Source organism: Chiloscyllium punctatum, chromosome 11 (assembly GCF_047496795.1).
Source record: "Chiloscyllium punctatum isolate Juve2018m chromosome 11, sChiPun1.3, whole genome shotgun sequence".
NCBI classification, from domain to species: domain Eukaryota; kingdom Metazoa; phylum Chordata; class Chondrichthyes; order Orectolobiformes; family Hemiscylliidae; genus Chiloscyllium; species Chiloscyllium punctatum.
The window spans coordinates 5630543-5651548 of NC_092749.1; the positions used below are offsets into that span (position 1 = coordinate 5630543).

The 21006-nt window shown below is 43.9% G+C and overlaps 1 protein-coding gene across 1 annotated transcript in view; it reads left to right on the plus strand.

Moving 5' to 3' along the window:
- Positions 1-482: 482 nt before the first annotated feature.
- LOC140482694 (immunoglobulin alpha-2 heavy chain-like) overlaps positions 483-21006 on the plus strand; it is a 47874-nt gene continuing 27350 nt past the window's right edge. Inside the window, exons 1-2 of the mRNA XM_072580217.1 lie at positions 483-627; positions 9928-10272. Of these exons, the coding sequence (XP_072436318.1) occupies positions 537-627; positions 9928-10272 (436 nt within the window). The 5' untranslated portion in view covers positions 483-536. The remainder of the gene's footprint in view (positions 628-9927; positions 10273-21006) is intronic.

The window sequence follows — 21006 nt, forward strand, 5'->3', positions numbered from 1 at the left end:
CACTCCCCTTTCATTCTTCAGGTCACTTCTAAAACTTGACCACTTTGGCCTGAAATCTCATCTGTTTACATATAAACAAAAAGTCTCTCAAAATCCTTTTCATCTCTGTACCAAACCAGAAAAGAATCAAGGACAGAGTCTCCTTGAGCCAAGGAACAGCTTTTAGGAAAAAAAGAGACTAACTGAGTGACACTGTGTCCCCCTTGTCCACCTCATCAGCAGGAGCATTTGGGTAAAGTGTTTTCAAAACTGAAATGGGTCAAACAGTCAAATGTATAAATTCTCAATGATTAATTGACAAAATATGAGGAAGTTGCACTGAATAAAGAATGAGCATCACTGCTGAAATAAAACTCACTGTTTCACAAGAAAATCCAGCCAGACTTACCCTCCCTCAGAACAGAACTGCCATTGGTTGATTGTCACTGCTTCCCCTTTACTGACACTTGAACTTCTTACCTCCTGAGAAATGACAGATTAAAGAAGCTGTAGTTGGCTGGGACACTTTGTGTTTCAATTTATTAACTGAACGTACAATGAACTGTGTGGAGAAAAGGGGTTGTCACTCTATTGAAATAATCAGTGGATATCTTTTTGCTGTGACCCTGTCTCTCTGTATTACTTCGGGTAAGTGTTTCCTTTGGAAATGTTTAACTTATTGTAAAAGATATTTCTGTGCTGCTGCTGTCGAGTTTGTGAGAATTCTGTAGGTTTGAACATTGAGAACTGGAGGAGAGTGTCACAAGGAGAATTTGTCACTGTCTGGAGATCAGGAGAAAGTGAGGACTGCAGATGCTGGAGATTAGAGAGTGTGGTGTTGGAACAGCATAGAGGGTCAGGCAGCATCCGAGGGGCAGGAAAATCAATGTCTCAGGCAAAAGCGCTGAAAACGTCTCTTTTCCTGCGCCTTGGATGCTGCCTGACCTGCTGTGCTTTTCCAGCCCCAAACTCTCAATTGTCTGGAGATTGTTTGGTGCAGCTAACACAGAGTTCCACAGGCTGGGAACACAGACCAGAAAATGAAATGTTCCTCTCATCCTTTTCTGTCATTCATTTCCTGTGAGGATGGGATTGAGAGACAGGCTGCATATTACGGTATGTATTTGGGGTGAATTGGATTAGTCTGTGTATTTACTGGGTCTTGTTGGATGGACTTGAAAGACAATCTCCTGTTTTTGCAAACTTGGTGAATTTACAGCTTTGTGATTCAGAGTGAGTTTCATCAATGGACCCATGCTGACACTTACATCAGTTCTCTATAATCAATAATATTGAATTTGTTCCATGAAAATATCTCCAGGACTTCACAAACTGTGAACCAGGATCACACTGAATCCTGGATCTGTTCCAAAGCAGAAACATTTCCAAAGATGAATGTGCTGAATGCCAGTTCATGTTTTGTGTGATGGTGTTAATTGAAGGAAGGATGTTGATGGTTAGGAGACAGAGAGTATCTCCTGTTCTTTTTCACTTTGTGCTCTGTGAGCTTTAAATCTTGAATTAGATGACTGAGGACTCCACACAAATCTGATGGAAACAAGGACAGAGTGCAATCTTCTCTCTGTTGCTGCTGTGTATAGCCCCTCCTGTCAGGTGATCTGCTGCCATGGTGCCACACTCATCTCTCTTGTACTAGCCTCACCCACCCACTGTAGCTCATCAGAAACTGTTCTGTGACATCTGCCTCGTCCACCAGAATGTCAGCTTTGAAAAAAATCTCTAGAAATAGCTTGGACAGTCACAGCTTCCTGTCCTATATGTGAGAGAGAAGCAAACTAAGCCAAGCCACCCCATCACACTCACTGAGAATGTAGAGTGTCCCTCTGCACTCTCACCATTTCCAAGCTGTTCAGTGGACAGACAATGTGGAACAAACTGGGGATTACACCATCTACAGAGCAAAGAGAGGGAATGACAGCACAAAATGTTGTTTTGACCACATGCCTGAGATTGGGGTTGCCTTTTTTGAACACCAACTGCAAACTGAGCCCAGGAAACAGAAAAGGGGAAGTAACATTTGCTCCACAGAGTGGAACCTCACTGTTCCCATAGTGATCTGATGAGAAAGGAAGCCATTGGCTCTCTCAGTACTTTAACTGCAGAGCACGGGTGAGATAATTAACAAATATTTCACATCGGTATTTACTGCAAAGAAGAATATGGAAACTAGAGAATTTGGGTAAATAACTGATGATATATTGAAAAGTGTCCAAATTACGGAAGAGGAGATGCTGGAAGACTCAAAATTCAGAATGTTGGATAAATCCCTTGAATCAGATCAGTTAAACCCCAGAACTCTGTGGGAAGCAAAGGAAGTGACTGCTGGCCTTTTGCTGTGATATTTACATTAACAAGAGCCATAGCTGGGGTGCTGGATGAGTGGAGGTTGGCTAATGTTGCACAACTTTTTAAGAAAGGCGGTTAGGAAAAGCCAGGGAACCATAGACAGATGAGCCTTAGGTCAGTGGTGGGTAGGTTGTTGGAAGCGATTCTGAATGACAGGTTAAATTAGGCATTTGGAAAAGTAAGGACTGATTAGGGATAGTCAACACGGCTTTGTGTTTCACTAACTTGACTGAGTTTTTTGAAGAAATGACAAAGAAGGCTGATGAATACAGAGTGCTAGACTCTGTCTATACGGACTTCAGCAAGATGTTCAACAATGTTTCCCGGTTAGGCTGGTTAGCAAGGTTACATCATTTGGAATCTAAGGAGATATAGCCCATTGGATACAAATTTGGCTTAATGGTAGGAAATAGAGGGTGGTAGGGGAGGTTATTCTTTAGATTGGAGGCCTGTGTCCAGCAGTGTGCCACAAGAATCAGTGTTGGGACCACTGCTTTTTGTTATCTATATGAAAGATTTGGATGTGAATAGAGGGAGTATGGTTGGTAAGTTCGCAGATGACACCAAAATTGAAGCTGTGCTGAACTGTAAAGAAGGTAATCTCAGAGTGCTACAGGACCTTGACCAAATGGGCCAATGGGCCGAGGAGAGGCAGATGGAGTTTAATTTAGATAAATGTGAGCTCTTGCACTTTGCTGAGGCAAGTCAGCGTAGGACTCGTATGGTTAATAGTTGGGCCTTGGGGAGTGTTGTCAAGCAAAGGGACCTTAGGTGAAGGTGCACAGTCTCTTGAAAGTGGAATGGTAAGTCGATAGGATAGTGAAGAAGGCAGATGGTATGTTTGTCTTTATTGGTCATTGCATTGAGAATAGGAATTGCAATGTCATGTTACAGTTACACAGGATATTGGTTTGGCCACTTTCAGAATATTATTTTCAGTTCTGATCTCCTTGTCAAAGGGAAGAATATTGTGAAACTTGAAAGGGTTCAGAAAAGATTGACAAGGATGTTGCCAGGGTTGGAGGATTTCAAATATTGGGAGAGACTGAATAGGCTGGGGCTATTTTCCCTGGAGCATTGGAGGCTGAGGGATGTCCTTATAGAATTTTCTGAAATCATGAAGGGAATCGATAGGGTGAATATCCACAGGTCTTTTTCCAGGGTAGGGGTGTCCAAAATTGGAGATAATAGGTTTAAGGTGAGAGGGGAAAGATTTAAAAAGACATAACCGGCAACTTGTCCACATGGATGATGGTGCGTGTTTGGAATGAGCTGCCAGAAGAAGTGGTGGAAACTCATATATTTAAAAGGCATCTGAATGGGTATATGGATGGGAAGAGTTAGAGGGATATGGGCCAAATGCTGGCAAATAGACCTAGATTAATTTAGGGTATCTATTTGGAATGGATGAATTGGACCAATGAGCCTGTTCTGAGCGATGTATCTTTATGACTCAATGACTCCATAATTTAGTGTCAATAACTCGCCTTTTCTTCTTCATCCTGTATATTGTTTCTGTGTAAATAATCATCCAGTGCCCTGTTAAATGCCTCAATTGGACCTTAATGCCATTGGACCAGAAGATGGAAGATCAGAATCAGACCATTCTGCCCATTGAGTCTGCTCATGGCTGCTCTAATAATCCCCAATTTGACTTTCCTGTCTTTTCCCTGTATCTCTAGATTTACTTTCTGTTTAAAAGTCTGTCTTTCTCAACTTCATCATACTGAATGGTGAAGCCTCAGTTCTCCTATGTGATAGAGTTCCCTTCTCAGTGAGGAAACCCCTTCTCCTCCCTGCCTTAAGTATACATCCCCTGATTCTGAGATTCTGTCTTCTGTTCCCAGACTCTCGAACAGTGGAAACATTTTTTTCACATCTACCCTGTCAAATTCTCTTGGAATCTTTTTCTGTTTCAGTACTGATGCCTCACATTTTTTTGATATTCTGGTGAGAACAAGCTCAATTAATGTCACCTCTCCTCATAAAACAGTGCCTCCATACTGGCTACCAGCCCAGTGACCCTTCTCTAGACAGCCTCCAATACCAGGACACCTTTTCCTCAGATAAGGAACAAGAACTGTTTCACAGGATTCCAGGTGTGGTCTGACTAGTGGTTTGTACAGTTTTGGTAAAATCTTCCTGATTTTATTCTCCATTTCCTTTGAATTGAAGGATAATCTTCATTTGCTTTCCCTGTGACCAACAGAACTTGGATGTTAGCTTTTCTCGTGATTTATGGATGAGGACTCCCAAATCCCTTTGTTCTGCAGCTTTCTGTCATCTTTCCTATTTCAATAATATTCAGCTCCCCTGTTCTTCCAGACAAAGTGTATGGACTCACATTTCTTTACATTATACTCCATCTTGCCAAGTCTTTGCCTCTTCACTTCCTGTGTCAATATCCCTGGGCAAACTTTTTGTCATTACTTACCTTCCTACTTATTGTTGTGTTATCCACAAACTTGGAGACAGTAATTCACATTCCTCATCCACTTTTACTAAAGGCAAAATACTGAGATGATGGAAACCTAAAGCAAACACAGAGAATGCTAGAAGAACTCAGCAGGTCTGGCAGTATCTGTAGAGAGAGAAAGAGAGTGAATATTTTATGCTTAGTCTAATTTTTCTGAACAACTCTATGTTAGCCTATTATTGGGCCATTATTTCAGTTATCTTGTTCTTAATACTTTATGCATTCAAGTAAAGAGTCATTAACATTATTTCCGCTGGTAGCCCTATTCACTGCCGTTTTTCTGTGTTTGTATTCTGTCTGTTCCTTTCCCATTCTAGATATTGTTATCCAAATAGCTGCCCTGTAATGCAGCTGTCTCCTCTTGCTTTGTCAGCATCTAAACCCTTTCTCCCAAACCTTCCCTCCAATTAATTAGTTTCAAACCCTCTCTAAGCCCTAGTTACTCAATTCATCAGGATACCAGTCCCAGCATGGTTCAAGTGAAGCCAGTCCCAGAAGAACACTTCCCTTTTACCCCAGTACTGATGTCAATGCCCCACTAATCGAAACCCTTTCCCTCCAGACCAAACTCTGAGTCATGTACTGAAATGCTTGACTGTATTTGCCCAGTGCCAGTTTTCCTGTGGCTCAGACAGTAATCCAGAGATTCTTACCTCGGAGATTCTGTGTTATAATTTAGCTCTGAACTGTTCAAAGTCTTTCTTTCTTGTGCTCCCAGTGTCATTGGTCCCAATGTGGACAATGATGATGAAATCATTCTTCTCCCTCTCCAAGTTTTTTTCTCCTGCCCTGAGGAGATATCCTTTCTCCTGGCTCTGGGAAGACAGCACATCCTCGGGAATCACACTCATGTTTGTAGGAAGCAGGATCTACGCTCCCTCATTATACTGTCCCCTCCCACAATAACATTGCTATTTCCTCTCCCCACATGAATCACACCCTGTCCCAAGGTATCATGGTCAGTTTGCTCATTCTCCCTGTAGACTGCACTCTTGCCCACACAGCTTGCAGGAACCTGATAACTGCCAGATAATTGCAGCAGCTCAGGCTTATTGTGGTGTCATGGAACAGCCAAGTTGTACTTTGTGTCAATCCAGTTCACCCATCTGCCCCACCCTACTCCCATCATCACTCACCCAGTGGCTCAACACCATGCCCAACATCACTCACCCATCATCCCCACCCCACTCCCATCTTTATTCACCCATCACCCCCACCCCCATCATCTCACCCATCATCCCCAACCCCATCATCATTCATCCATAAACCCCACCCCCATTATCACACCCATCATCCCAACCTCTATTATCACCCGTCCAGCACTCACCCCTGGAGATCTGTCTACTGATTGAATGGATCCCTCTTGATCCTTCTGATTTACTAACTCTCTATCATTATTCTTTTGTGATCAATTGGTTGTGGCTCATGGACGTGAGCCAATGCTTCCCATCAGCACATCAGCACGGTGGTGTTGTGGCATTAGGAGGTGTAGGTGGAGTAAAGATTGTCTCTGGTGCTTCTGGCTTTGCAGAATACACTTAAAATACTCTTGTTGGACCTTCATTGTTCTGATCACTGCTTTCTGGAACTGACTCTCTCACCTCTGCAGCTCTCAAACTCACTTTGCCTCTTTAAGAGCCTCCTTAAAATCTAATTAATGATCAATCATTGATTTTAGCAACAGTGTTTGAAGACAGGGGGTGGCACAATGGCTCAGTGGTAAGCACTGCTGCCTTATAGCGCCAGGGACCCGAGTTCATTTCCAGCCTTGGGTGACTGTCTGTGTGGAGTGTACATGTTCTCCCCCTGTTTGCGTGGATTTCCTCCAGATGTTCCAGTTTCCTCCCACAGTCCAAAGATGTGCAGGCCAGGTAAATTGGCCAAGGCAAATTGCCCATAGTGTTAGGTCATTAGTCAGAGGGAAATGGGTCACAGTGGGTTTCTCTTCAGAGGGTCGGTGTGGACTCATTGGGCTGAAGGGCCTGTTTCAACACTGTAGAATATCTAAAAAAGGGTGGCATGGTGACTCAGTGGTTAGCGCTATAGCCTCACAGCGCCAGGGACCCAGGTTCAATTCCCGCCTCGGGTGAACGTCTGTGTGGAGTTTGCACATTCTCCCCGTGTCTGCGTGAGTTTCCCCTGGGTGTTCCGATTTCCTCCCACAATCCAAAGATGTGCGAGTCGGGTGAATTGGTTATGCTAAACTGCCCACAGTATTAGGTGCATCAGTAAATGTAGGGTCAGGGAATGGTTCTGGGTGGGTTAATCTTCGGAGGGTCAGTGTGGACTTTTTGGGCTGAAGGGCCTTTTTCCATACTGTAGGCAATCCAATCTAATCTAACAGCCAAAGAATTGCTGGAACAAAAGCAGGAAATGATGGGGTTCTGATGAAAAGTCACCAGATTTGAAATGTTAACTCTGTTTTCTTCCCACAGATGTTGCCAGACCTGTAGAATTTTTCCAGCAATTTCTGGTTGTGTTTCAGATTTCCAGTAAACACAGTTATTTACTTTATCAAAGAATCACTGGGGTGGGTTAGAGTCCAAATGATGAATTCTTCTCATGGAATTTAGGGACATGGATGAGACAATAGATGTTCCCATTGTACATTCACCTTTCTGTGAAGTTCTGCCGTTCCTTTTGCTTTCTTCCCTCCTGCTTCTGAATCTATTTGTGGGAACTGCTGCCTCATCCATTTCCTGTTAGTTTGGGTCTGTCTGCTCTGTCACATTTCAGCTCAGCTTCTAATTTCACAATTTCATCTTCCACGACAGGAAACAGTTCCTCTGCTGCCTGTGAATCTGTTCTTGTTCTCACTCTCACTGTTGGAATCCTGAGGCTGTCTTTTATTCTGTCTTGGGTTTCTTCACATTCATTGGATGGTTATGACAGGGCAACAACAGAGTGAGTCGAGGGTTTCATTTCCCTTTCCACTCAACCCTGTCCCCACTAGCTCCAGCTGTCTGTACAAGGGTTAACTGCTGTTTATGTTTCATCTTCTGTACTGGATAAGATTGTCTGGTTTATGAGAACTGTTTTTCATTACCAGGTGGATATTCCTGTGAGACAGTTAGAATGTGAAAGAGTTAACTCATATCACAACATAAGATCCACCATCAGGATAGAAAGGACAGTTCCTGAGAGGAGCTAACCAGTTCTAAGTTCTCAGTTCACTGTGATGGTCTTTGTTGTGAAAAAGTAACTTGTCCTTTTAAGTCCTGCCTGAGGTCTCCCAGAGACTCTCACGTCACTCAGATGGAATATAACTTGCTATTCAGTATGATGTTGTGGTTCTGTTCGCCGAGCTGGGAATTTGTGTTGCAAACGTTTCGTCCCCTGTCTAGGTCTCAGAGAACAGCCAGGGAATTCCTAGAGGCATGGCACTCATCCACAGACTCTATCAACAAACACATCGGCCTGGACCCAATGTACCGGTCACTGCAGTGGACAGCTGGAACTAACAACCGGAAGCGGCAGAGACAAACCACTGTAAATGCCGGAGGAAACATCACAGAAGTGCTTCACAGGAGGCTCCCAAGCACTGAGGATGTCACCTAGACAGGGGACAAAATGGTTGCAACACATATTCCCAGCTCGGCAAACAGAACCACAACAACGAGCACCCGAGCTTCAAATCTTCTCCCAAATTTTGAATTCAGTATGATGTCATAAACCAACTTTGTTTATCAAGGCCGAGCCACTCTTCTGCCAAAGAGTTAATCTGGGTATACTTCCCCACTTGGTCTCAGTAACTGAGAGGAATAGCAAGAAGAATGATTGGAGACACTGAAACTACACACAACATCCCTGTTTTCCCTCTGTCTCTCTTCTGAAATATTGGGGTTCCATTTGCTACCCTCTAATCTGTAGAAAATGTTTCAGAGAATGTAGAGTCTTGGAAGATGACCATCAATGCATCTATTATTTCCAGAGCCACTTCTTTAAATGCTCTGAGATGTAGATTATTAAACCCTGGCGATTTATCATCAATTTCACCAATACCACATCTCGACTAATTTTGGTTTCTTTCATTTCCTTGCTCTCATGAAACCATGTGTTTCCCAATGTTTCTGGAATGTTCTTTGTGTCCACCTTTGTGAACACAGAACCAAAATCCCCTGTTTCTAGCTGTAAGGGACTGACATTTACCTTTACTAATTTTTTTCTCACAGTCAGAAGTCACATGATACCAGGATATATTCCAACAGGTTTATTAGAGATCACAAGTTGTTGGTCTTCAACTGATGAAGGAGCAGCGTTTTGAAAGCTTGTTATTTTAAATAAACCAGTTGTGATGTTGTCCACCCCAGTCTAACACCAGCTCCTTCACAATCTTTTTCTATTCACATTCTGACAGAGACCTTTCCAGTCAGTTGTATGTTCCCCTCAAGGTTATTTTCATACATGATTTTTTCTTCCTGAATCAATCATTAATCAATCACTCCTTGGTTCTGTTGTCTTTTAGTGGAATTTGTTTGCCTCTTCCTTGGATCTAATACTATCTCTAATTTTCCACGTTAGCCCCCTTTCCCATTTTACTTTTGTTTCAGGCAGCAGTAGCTGTGGTAAAGATCCTGTATCCAGGGAATGGAGGGAGAGGTTCCCCATTTCCCCCCAAGTCTGACTTCCAGGACCCTTACCTATGGAGAGGCCTCAGTTTGCTGAGGCTAGAGAGGCTGTATCTCTGTCGATCTTTGGGGAAATCCAGCTCCTTTAAATGCTGCCTGGCTGCCTTTTCTAATGCAGCAGACCCTTCCCAGTTGCAATCCTTAGATCTGCTGTGGATTGTCAGGAAGCCTCTCCCACTATGAATAGTCCAGGGAAAAGGATTGCAGTGTGTGGCAAGTTAGCTTGTGTCAGACAGTGGTTCAACAGTGTGATCTCAACATGTCACTGTTATAGCAACATCTGTACTGCTGTTCTCAGCACAGTGACTGATAGCCAGGATATCAATCAGGATCTAACCATCACAACTAGTTCAGTCTGACAACCTGTTCCCTTTCTTTAATATAGGACTGAGACTGCTGAGAGAGTCCCTTTAATTCCATATGGGAGTTTAGAAAAATCAGATTCCTGTTTGTTTATTGATTTTTTCTGTTTTGAAGGTGCAAACGTTCCAGACCTTCTCCAGTATCCGATCCTGGAACGTGTCACCGAGGGTCACACTGCCCGGTTACTGTGCACCATGAGGAACGCCGCAGTGACAGACACCGATGTTTACTGGTATTGGGAACAACCAGGAGGAAGGACAGTGTGGATCTTGAGGCATTACACATCGAATTATATACAACTGTACTCAGGATTCACTGAGCAATTCCAGCCTTCCAGAGACCTCTCCAGTAATAGCTTCATTCTGACCATCACAAACGTCCAGCCCAGTGACACAGGGGTCTATTACTGCTCAGTCTGGGGATCGATCTATGGGAGAGGAAGCCAGCTCATTGTTGACAGTAAGTAGAGTTTACATGACAATCACGTCCAACAATAACCTCTTGCCCAATGAATGAATTGGAGATCAGTTTGTGATCAAGAAGATTGAGGAGGTGATAGAGAGTGATCTCGGGGATGGATTCACTGTGGAGAGGAAGCTGAGCTCAGATTCAATGTAGGTTGGGCAAGTGAAAAGAGGATTTATTTATGATAATGGGCAGATGACTTTATGGGAAACGTGGAGCTTTATACTGCAGAATCAGTGATATTAATTCCATTTGATTCACAAGAGTGTCATTGTTATTGGGCTGGATGAACAGAGTCAGGGAGATTGCTCTATGAGGTGCCACATCTGCAGGGGAATCTCCCAGGGATTGGGAATGAACCATAGAGCACAAAGGGGCACGCACATCTCTCTCCATTTCAGAGACAATTGGCTCGATTCAGGTTAAAGGGAACCACTCCACATTGAGCACAATTCAAGGGACGAAGGAACTCACTCTCCATGAGCTCCCACAGCTGACACTGGGACTGAGGCTGAGATGTTGTCATACTTCTACATTATATTCCTGCCATCTGATCCACCTGACTAGGGAAGAGTGATCATAATATTCTGGGAGTTTCAAACATATTTACCTGGAGCTTTGTGTTGAATGTTGCTGAGAGCTTGACTTCAGACCCCATGCTGGCTCAGGTAGTTCCTGGGGGTTTCTCTTCTCCTTGCCCCATTGTGGCTGAGGGAGAAGCCAATAGCAGATCAGTGTCAACCATGATGCCAGTCTAAAGAATCCCATCTGCATACACATGGCCCATATCCCTCTATTCCCTCCCTGTAAAAGTGTCAGTCTAAATGCCTCTAAAATGTTCCTGTTTCTACCATCTCCCCTGGCAGTGCAATACAGGCACTGACCATCCTCTGTGCAAAAACTTTTCCTCACACATTATTAATAAATATTTCCCTCTGCTAAATTTATTCCCCCTCACCCCCTGCCTCCAGTATTTGACATTTGCATCCTGGCAAAAATACTCTGACTATCCACCTTATCCATGACTCTCATAATTTTATAAATTTATATCAGGTCATCCCCCAGGCTCTGATGCTTTTCCGAAAGCAATCCAAGTTTGTCCACCCTGTCTTTATAGACTGATACACTCCAATCCAGGCAACATCCTGGTAATCCTCTTTTGCACCCTCTCCAAAGCCTCCATATCCTTGCAGCACTGTGCTGACCAGAACTGCATGCAATACTCCAAATGTGGCTGTACTAAAATGCAATACAGCTTCAACATGACGTGCCAATTTTCATACTCAACACCCCAACCAAAGAAAACAGGCCGTGTGCCTTCTTTCCCACTTTATTCACTTGTAATGCCACTTTCCAGGAGCTATGGACTTACATATCTAATCCCTTTGTTTTTCAATTCTCATAAGGTTCCTACCATTTACTGTCTACTTTCCTCTGACAAGTGACTTCCCAAAATGCATCACATTTGTCCAAATGAAACTCCATCTCCCATTTCTTGACCCAAATTTCCAACTGAACAAAATCCCACTGCATCTTTTGACAACCTTACTGGCTATCCAAAACTCCTCCAATTTTTGTGACATTTCAAATTTATTGAAACACAAAATTATAGTAAATAGAGCAGGAGTAGGCCATTTGTCCCTTCAAGCCTGCATGACCATTCAATAGAATCATGGCTGATCATGTAATTTCTGTATCCCATTGCTGCCCTCTCTCCACACCGTTTGATCCACAAAGGGTCATGTCCAGCTTCCTCTTAAAAATCAAATGAACTTGCCCCAACAGCTTCCTGTGGGAGAGAATTCAGGTTGTCAACTCTGAATGAAGAAATTCTTCCTCATCTCAGTGTTGTGTGGTTTTTTCCTTATTCTTAGATCATGACCCCCTAGTTCTGGACTTCCCCAACATTGGGAACATTCTTCCTGCATCTAGCCTGTCCAGTCACATCAGGATTTTTTACGTTTCTATGAAATCCTTCCTCATTCATCCAAGTTCCAGTGAGTACAAGCCCAGTTGATCCAATCTTTCCTCATATGTCAGCCCTGCCATCCCAGGAATCAGTCTGGTGAACCTTGACTGCATTCCTTCAAAAATGTCCTTCCTCAGTGGAGGAGAACAAAACTGCACACAATACTCAAGGTGTGGCCTTACCAAGACCCTGTATAACTGCAGCAAGACATCCTTATTCCGATACTCAAATCCTCTCACTATGAAGGTCAGCATGCCATTAGCTTTCCTCACTGCCTGCTGCACCTGCATGCCAACCTTCAGTGACTATTCCACCATGACACCTAAGTTTCATTGCACCTCACCTCTTCCTAAAAGCCACCATTCAGATCACAAAGTGCTATTCTGTTTTTTGTGGCCAATGTGAATAACCTCACATTTATCCAGATTATATTGCATTTGCCAAACATTTGCCCACTCAGCCAGTCTGTCCAAATCACCCTGCAGCCTCTTTGCATCCTCCTCACAGCACATACTGCTACCCAACTTATTGTCATCTGCAAATGTGGTGACATGGCATTCACTTAATTCATTCAAATTGTTGATGTATATTGTGAACAGCTGGGGTCCCAGCACTGCACCCTATGATACCAAACCCGTCACTGCCTGCCACTCTGAAAAGGACCTGTTTATTCCAACTCACTGCTTCCTGTCTGCCAATCAGTTCTCTATCCACGTCAATACATTACCTCCGATACCATGAGCTTTGATTTACATTACTAATCTCTTGTGTGGGACTTTGTCAAAGTCTCTGGAAAGTCCAAATACACAACATCTACTAATTCACCCTTGTCCACTCTACTGGTCACATCCTCAAAAAATTCCAGAAGATTTGTCAAGTATGATTTCCCTTTAATGAATCCATGCTGACTAGGACCGATTCTGTCAGCACTTTCCAAATGCTCAGTTATTACGTCTTTAATGTTTGACTCCATCATTTTCCCTACCACTGATGTCAAGCTCACCTGCCTATACTTATAGATTCCCTACTGTATGGAAATAGGCCCTTTGTACTAACAAGGTTATATTTCCCCACTTACTCTCTCCTTTGTTTTTTTAAAGAATGGGGCTACATTAGCTGCATTGGAACACTTTCAGAGTCTACAGAATGCTGGAAAATGATCACCGATGCATCCATTATTTCTAGAGCCACTTCCTTAAGTACTCTAGGATGCAAAGCATCAGCCCTTGGGGACTTATCAGGTTTAGATTAGATTACATTACAGTGTGGAAACAGGCCCTTCAGCCCAACAAGTCTGCACCGACCTGCTGAAGCGCAACCCACCCATACCCCTACCTATCACTATGGGCAATTTAGCCATAGCCAATTCACCTTACCTGCACATCTTGGGACTGTGGGAGGAAACCGGAGCACCCAGAGGGAACCCACGCAGACACAGGGAGAACGTGTAAACTCCACACAGTCAGTCGCCTGAGGCAGGAATTGAACCCAGGTCTCTGGCGCTGTAAGGTAGCAGTGCTAACCACTGTGCCACCCAGTTTGAATTCCATCAGTTTCCCCAATACCATTTCCTGACCAATAAGGATTTCCTTCAATACCTCCTTCATGCTTGACACTCTGTCGCCTCGCATTTTCTGAAGGAAGATCCAAAGTATTTGTTCACCTGGTGAAAGGAAAAAACAAATGAATTGTGGCTGTGCAAATCAGAATCAAAAACAGAAGTGGCTGGAAAAGCTCTGCAGGTCTGGCAGCATTGGTGCAGAGAAATCAGAGAAATCAGAGTTGGGTCCAGTAACACTTCCTTAGAACTGTTATGTGGAAAGGTCACCAGACCTGAAACATTAACTGATTTCTCTGCTCAGATGCTACCAAACCTGCAGAGCTTTTCCAACAACTTGCATTGTTCAAGTGGTCCGCCATTTCTTTGTTGTTCAATGTGAACTCACCTGATTCTAACTGTATCTACATTTGTCTTCACCAATCATTTGTTGATTCCATATCACTCAAAGATTTTACCATCAGTTTTTATGTTTTCCACAAGCATAATTTCATGTTCTATTTTTCCTTTCCGAATTAAAGCCTTTGTCCTCCTCTGCTGAATTTTAAATTTCTCCCAGTCTTCAGGTTTGCTGCTTTTTGCTGGTGAAGTTATGCATCTCATCTTTGGTTTTGTTACTGTTCCTGATTTCCCTTGGTAGCCACAGTTGAGCCACCTTCCTTGTTTTACTGTTATGCCAAATAGGGATATAGAATTGTTGAGGTTCATCCATATGTTCTTTAAATGTCTGCCATTATCTATCCACCATTAATCCCATAGGTATCCTTGGCCAGATTATCCTATACAATACATGCTTCATACCATCAACGTTAACTTTATTATTTTCAAGGCCCTACTTCTGATTTAATTGTGCCACTCTCCATTTTAATGAAGAATGCTACCATATTATGGTCACTCTTCCCATAGGATTTCACACCACAATGTTGCTAATTAATCTTCTCTCATTACACAATGGCCAGTCTAGGGTGGCTTGTTGTCCAGTTGGTTTCTTGACATATTGCCAACGAAATCATCCCACAAACATTCCATTGTGTGGCAACTTCAAGGGATCAATGCACTTGCACACACAGATCCCTCTGTTCCTCCACACTGCCAAGAATCCTGTCTTTAATCCTATATTCAGCATTTGAGTTCGACCTTCCAAAATGCATCACTTCGCATTTATCCAGGTTGAACTCCATCTGCCATTTCTCAGCCCAGCTCTGCATCCTGTCTATGTCACACTGCAGCCTGCAATAGCCCTCGATACTATCGACAACACCTCCAACCTTTGTGCCATCTGCAAATTTACTAACCCACCCCTCAACCTCCTCATCCAAGTCATTTATAAAAACTACAAAGAGCAGATGCCCAAGAACACAGCCCTGCAGGACACCACTCAACACTGACCTCCAGGCAGAATACTTTCCATCTACAACCACTCTCTGCCTTCTGTCAGCCAACCTGTTTGTAATCCAAATAGCCAAATCTCCCTGAATCCTATACCTCCTGGCTTTATGAATGAGCCTACCATGGGGAACCTTATCAAATGCCTTGCTGAAGTCCATATACACCACATCCACTGCTTGACCTTCGTTGAGCTGTGTTGTCACCTTCTCAAAGAACTCAATCAGATTTGTGAGACATGACTTGCCCCTCACAAAGCCATGCTGACTGCCTTTAATCACACTATGCTTTGCCAAATAGTCATAAATCCAATCCCTCAGGATTCCTTACAACACTTTGCTGACCACAAACGTAAGACTGACTGGCCGCTAATTGCCAGGGATTTCCCTATCACCCTTCTTGGAAAGGGGAACAATATTTGCCTCCTTCCAATCCTCCGTATGACCCCCCGTGGAGAGTGAGGAGGCAAAGATCGTCACCAGTGGCTTAGCAGCCTCCTTTCTGCTTCCCAAGCAGCCTAGGATAAATCTGGTCTGGCCCGGCCCTGGGGACATATCAATCTTAATGTTTGCCAAAATTTCCAGTGCATCAACTTCATCTTGTCAAGCCTGTAACCCAGCTCCTCAAAGTTTTCATTCACCACAAGGTACCTTTACTTCATGAAAACCAAAGCAAAAACTCATTTAGGTCTTCCCCTATCTGCTCAGACTCCATGCACAAGTTCCCTCCGCTATCCCTGATCGGCCCTACCTTCTCCCTGATCATTCTCTTCTTTCTCACATCTGAGAAAAATGTCTTTGGGTTCTCCCTAATCTTTTCTGCCAAGCATTTTTTGTATTGAAAATGTGTTGCTGGAAAAGTGCAGCAGGTCAGGCAGCATCCAAGAAGGAGAATTGATGTTTCGGGCATGAGCCCTTCTTCAGGAAGGGCCCTTCTTCGGGCTCATGCCCGAAACGTCGATTCTCCTGCTCCTTGGATGCTGCCTGACCTGCTGCGCTTTTCCAGCAACACATTTTCAATACAAAAAAGTCTTGGCAGGAAAGATTAGGAAAGATTTTCAGCTCTGATCTTCAGCATCTGCAGTCCTCACTTTCTCCTCGAAACCTTTTTTGTGCTCCCTGCTGGCTCTCCTCAGTCTACTTCTGAGCTCCTTTCTAGCCAGCCTGTAATCCTCTAAAGCTGTGCTAGATCCTTACTTCCTCCACCTTACATAAGCTGCCTTCTTCCTTTTGACGAGAAGCTCCTCTGTTCTCGTCATCCAAGGTTCCTTAATCTTACCCCTTCTTACCTGTCTCAGAGGAACAAATTCGTGCATCACTCGCAATAACCGCTCCTTAAACAGTCTCTACACATCTGCCCTTTCTGTGGAACAATTGCTCCCAGTCTGTACTTCCCAACTCCTGCCTGATAGCGTCATAATTTCCTTTTCCCCAATTAAATATCTTCCCTCAGTAACTGCTCCTTTCCCTCTCCAAGGCAATGCTAAATGTGAGGCAGTTGTGGTCTCCCACCGTGTGCATAGATGGTGGATAGACTTCAGGCTATCAGAAAATGAGTTACTTGCTGCAGTATCCCTCGTCTTGTAGTCACTGTGTTTACGTGGTGCATCTAATTTCGCTTCTGGTCAATTGTAACCCCAAGGAAGGATTTTGACAGTGGGGAATTCAGTGATGGTAACACCATTGAATGTCAAGGGGTGGTAGTTAGAGTATCTCTTCTTGGTGATTGGCACGTGGTAATTATAGCAATCCTGAGATTACTACCTTTGCAATCCTACTTTTTAATTTAACTCCAAACTCCCTATCAGATTGTGGGACCTCATCCTGTCCTGTTTTTCACTGAGATCATTAGTGCCTATATGCCCTCCCACAGCTGGCTGTTCATCCTCCCCCTGTTGAATATTCTGCAGCAGTTCCAAGACATCTTTGACCCTTGGAACAGGGAAGCAACATACCATCCCAGACTCTCATTTACAACTGCAGAAACACCTTTCTAATCCTCTTACAATTGAATCCCCAATCACTACAGCCCTGACACTCTTCTTCCTGACCTCCTGTGCAGCAGAGCCAACCACTGTGCCATGAAGCCAGCTGCTGCCACCTTCCCCTGGTGAGCCACCTCCCCCAACAGTATCCAAAATAGTTATACCTGTTATGGAGGGTATTGATGACAGGGCACAACTGCACTGTCATCCAACTATTCCTCTGTCTAATGGCCACCCAGTCCCTATCTTTCTCAGTAATTTTTATCTGCAGTGTGACCAACTTACTGAACCTGCTATCCACGACTCCCTCAGTATCACAGATGCTTCACAGTGAATCCAGTCGGAACTCCAGAGCTGTCAAGCGGTCAGGCAGGAGCTGCAGTTAGACTCACTTCCTGCTCGTGATGGAGTCAGGGACATCGGAACGGTCTCTGAGTTTCTGCACAGGAGGAGCATGACACGGGTCTTGGATCTCCTGCCTTGACTTAACGTTTTAGTCCAACAACAGGAGCACAGTAAAGAGAAAATGAAAGAAGAAAAGATATTCACCAGTCACTCACTTACCTGCTGCTTGTGACTTCACTGGTATATGTCCTTCTGCTTCTCCTTTACCCTCTGGTCTTGAGCAGCTGTAGGTGTTTGCTCCTCCTCCAACTGCCTTACCTCACCGCTGCTCGCCCTCCTCACTGAGGCCCAGTATTGAAGTAAGCGTACACTTCAACTCCAGCAGCACTACATCCACAAAGCAGCCCTTAAAATATTCAGTCTGCTAAAGTTTTCTTCCTTTTATTAACTAGGCGAAAGTGAGGACTGCAGATGCTGGAGATTAGAGTGAAGATTAGTGTGTTGCTGGAAAAGCACAGCACGTCAGGCAGCACCTGAGGAGCCCCTGCCCGAAACATTGATTTTCCTGCTCCTCGGATGCTGTCTGACCTGCTGTGCTTTAGCAACAGCACACTAATCTTGACTTCCTTCTATTTACTCCTGGGCAGTGACTACGATGACTCCTCCCAGAATCCTTCTCAGCAACATCCTCTGATCAGACTGAACATATTTTCATAGAACATAGAACAGCACAGAACAGGCCCTTTGGCCCACGATGTTCTGCCGAGGTTTAATCCTATTGTAAAATATAGTAACTTAACCTACACACCCCTCAACTCACTGCTCTCCATGTGCCTGTTCAGCAGTCGCTTAAATATCCCTAATGACTCTGCTTCCACCACCACCACTGGAAATGCATTCCATGCATTCACTATTCTCTGCGTAAAAAACCTATAACACTGACATCTCCTCTGAGCTTTCCCCTAATATCTTATAACTATGACTCTTTGAACCCGTCAATCGTGCCTGGGGGAAGAGTCTCTAGCTATTGACTCCATCTATTTCTCTCATTATTTTGTATACCACAATCAGGTCTCCTCTCTTCGTCCTTCTCTCCAGAGAGAAAAGTCCTAGCTTTTTCATTCTTTCTTCATAAGGCAAGTCTCACCAGGGACTTGTAGAGCTGGAGCTAAACCTCACGGCTCTCAAACAAGATCCCCCGTTAATGAAAGCCAAAACACCATATAATTTCTTAATAAACAGATCCACTTGGGTAGCAACTTTGAGGGATCTATGTACCTGCACACCCAGATCCCTCTGTTCCTCCACACTGCCAAGAATCCTGTCTTTAATCCTATATTCAGCAGTCGAGTTTGACCTTCCAAAATGCATCACTTCACATTTATCCAGGTTGAACTCCATCTGCCATTTCTCAGCCCAGCTCTGCATCCTGTCTATGTCGCACTGCAGCCTGCAATAGCCCTCGATACTATCAACGACACCTCCAACCTTTGTGTCATCTGCAAATTTACTAACCCACCCCTCAACCTCCTCATCCAAGTCATTTATAAAAACTATAAAGAGCAGAGGCCCAAGAACGCAGCCTTGCAGGATCCCACTCAATACTGACCTCCAGGCAGAATACTTTCCATCTACAACCACTCTCTGCCTTCTGTCAGGCAGCTAATTCTGAATCCAGATAGCCAAATCTCCCTGCATCCCATACTTCCTGACTTTATGAATAAGCCTACTATGGGGAACCTTATCAAATGCCTTGCTGAAGTCCATATACACCACATCCACTGCTCAACCTTCATTGACCTGTCTTGTCACCTCCTCAAAGAACTCAGTATGAGTTGTGAGGCATGACCTGCCCCTCACAAAGCCATGCTCACTGCCAAATAGACATAGATCCTACCCCTCAGAATCTTTCCCAAAACTTTGCTGACCACAGACATAAGACTGACTAGTCTGTTACTGCCAGGGATTTCCCTATTACCCTTCTTGAAAAGTGGAACAACATTCGTCTCCTTCCAATCCTCCTATACGACTCCCGTGGAGAGTGAGGAGGCAAATATGTTTGCTAGTGGCTTGGCAACCTCCTTTCTTGCTTCCCAGAGCAGCCTAGGATAAATCTGGTCTGACCCTGGGGACTTATCAATCTTAATGTTTTCCAAAATTTCCAGCACTTCGACTTCATCAATCTTAATCTGGTCAAGCCTGTATCCCATTCCTCAAAGTTCTCATTCACCACAAGGTCCCTTTACTTCATGAAAACCAAAGCAAAAACTCATTTAGGGCTTCCCCTATCTGCTCAGACTCTACGCACAAGTTCCCTCCGCTATCCCTGATCGGCCCTACCTTCTCCTTGATCATTCTCTTATTCATCTCTTTCATTCAAATCATTTGCATATATGATAAGCAACAGAGGTCCCATCACTGATCCTTGCAGAATACCACTGATCACACACCTCCAGATAGTAAAAGACCCCTCCACAGTAACCCCCTGTCTTCTGTCACCAAGCCAATTTTGTATCCAATGTACCAAGTCACCATGGATCCCATGTGACTTAATCTTCTGTACCTGCCTACCATGAGAGACCTTGTCAACTGCTTTAGTAATGTTCATGTGGACAACACCCACTGTCTGATCCTCACAGTCACGTTTGTCACTTCTTCAAAAAACAGTATCAAATATGTAGACATAACATCCTCCATACAAATCCATGCTGACTATCCCTAATAAGTCCATGCTTTTCCAAATAAGGAAAAAAAAACTATTAGATATATTCTCTAATTATTTCCCTACCACTGATGTAAAGCTCACCAGCCTATAATTTCCTAGATTATCCCTGTTATCCTTCTTAAACAAACGAACAATATTGACTATTCTCCAGGCTTCTGGGACTTCACATGTGGCGAACGAGGATACAAAGACCTCTTGCAGGCCCCAGCAATTTCCTCTCTTTCCTCCTATCGTATCCTGGGACACTCCCATCAGGCCCTGGGGTGTTTTCGAACAAAATATTTTTCAAACCACTCACCCAGCACCTTCTCCTTTTTGTCAACATGCCCGAGAATATTAAGGACCTGATTTTATCATCATAATGTCCTTCTCCTTTCTGAATATTGATGCAAATTAAGGGCCACACTCACTTCCCCTGGCTCCATGCATACATTACCTCCTTTGCCCTTGTGTGCCCCTTCCCTTCATTAGCTACCTTCTTGTTCCCAATTAATGTGTAAAATACCTTGGGTTTCTCCTTAATCTGATGTGCCAAGGACATTTCATGGTCATTCTGCTCCTCCCCCCCCCCTTCCCTTTATTCCACATTTCAGCTCTTTCTTGCTTCCTTTGTATTCCTCAAGGGCATTATATGACTTCAATTTCCTAAACCCTACAATTTCAATCACTGGGCCAGGCTCATTCCCAAGTACAAAATCCAGAACAGCTTCATTACTTGTTGGACCATCTAGATATTGTATCAAGAAAGCCTCCCTGTTTGC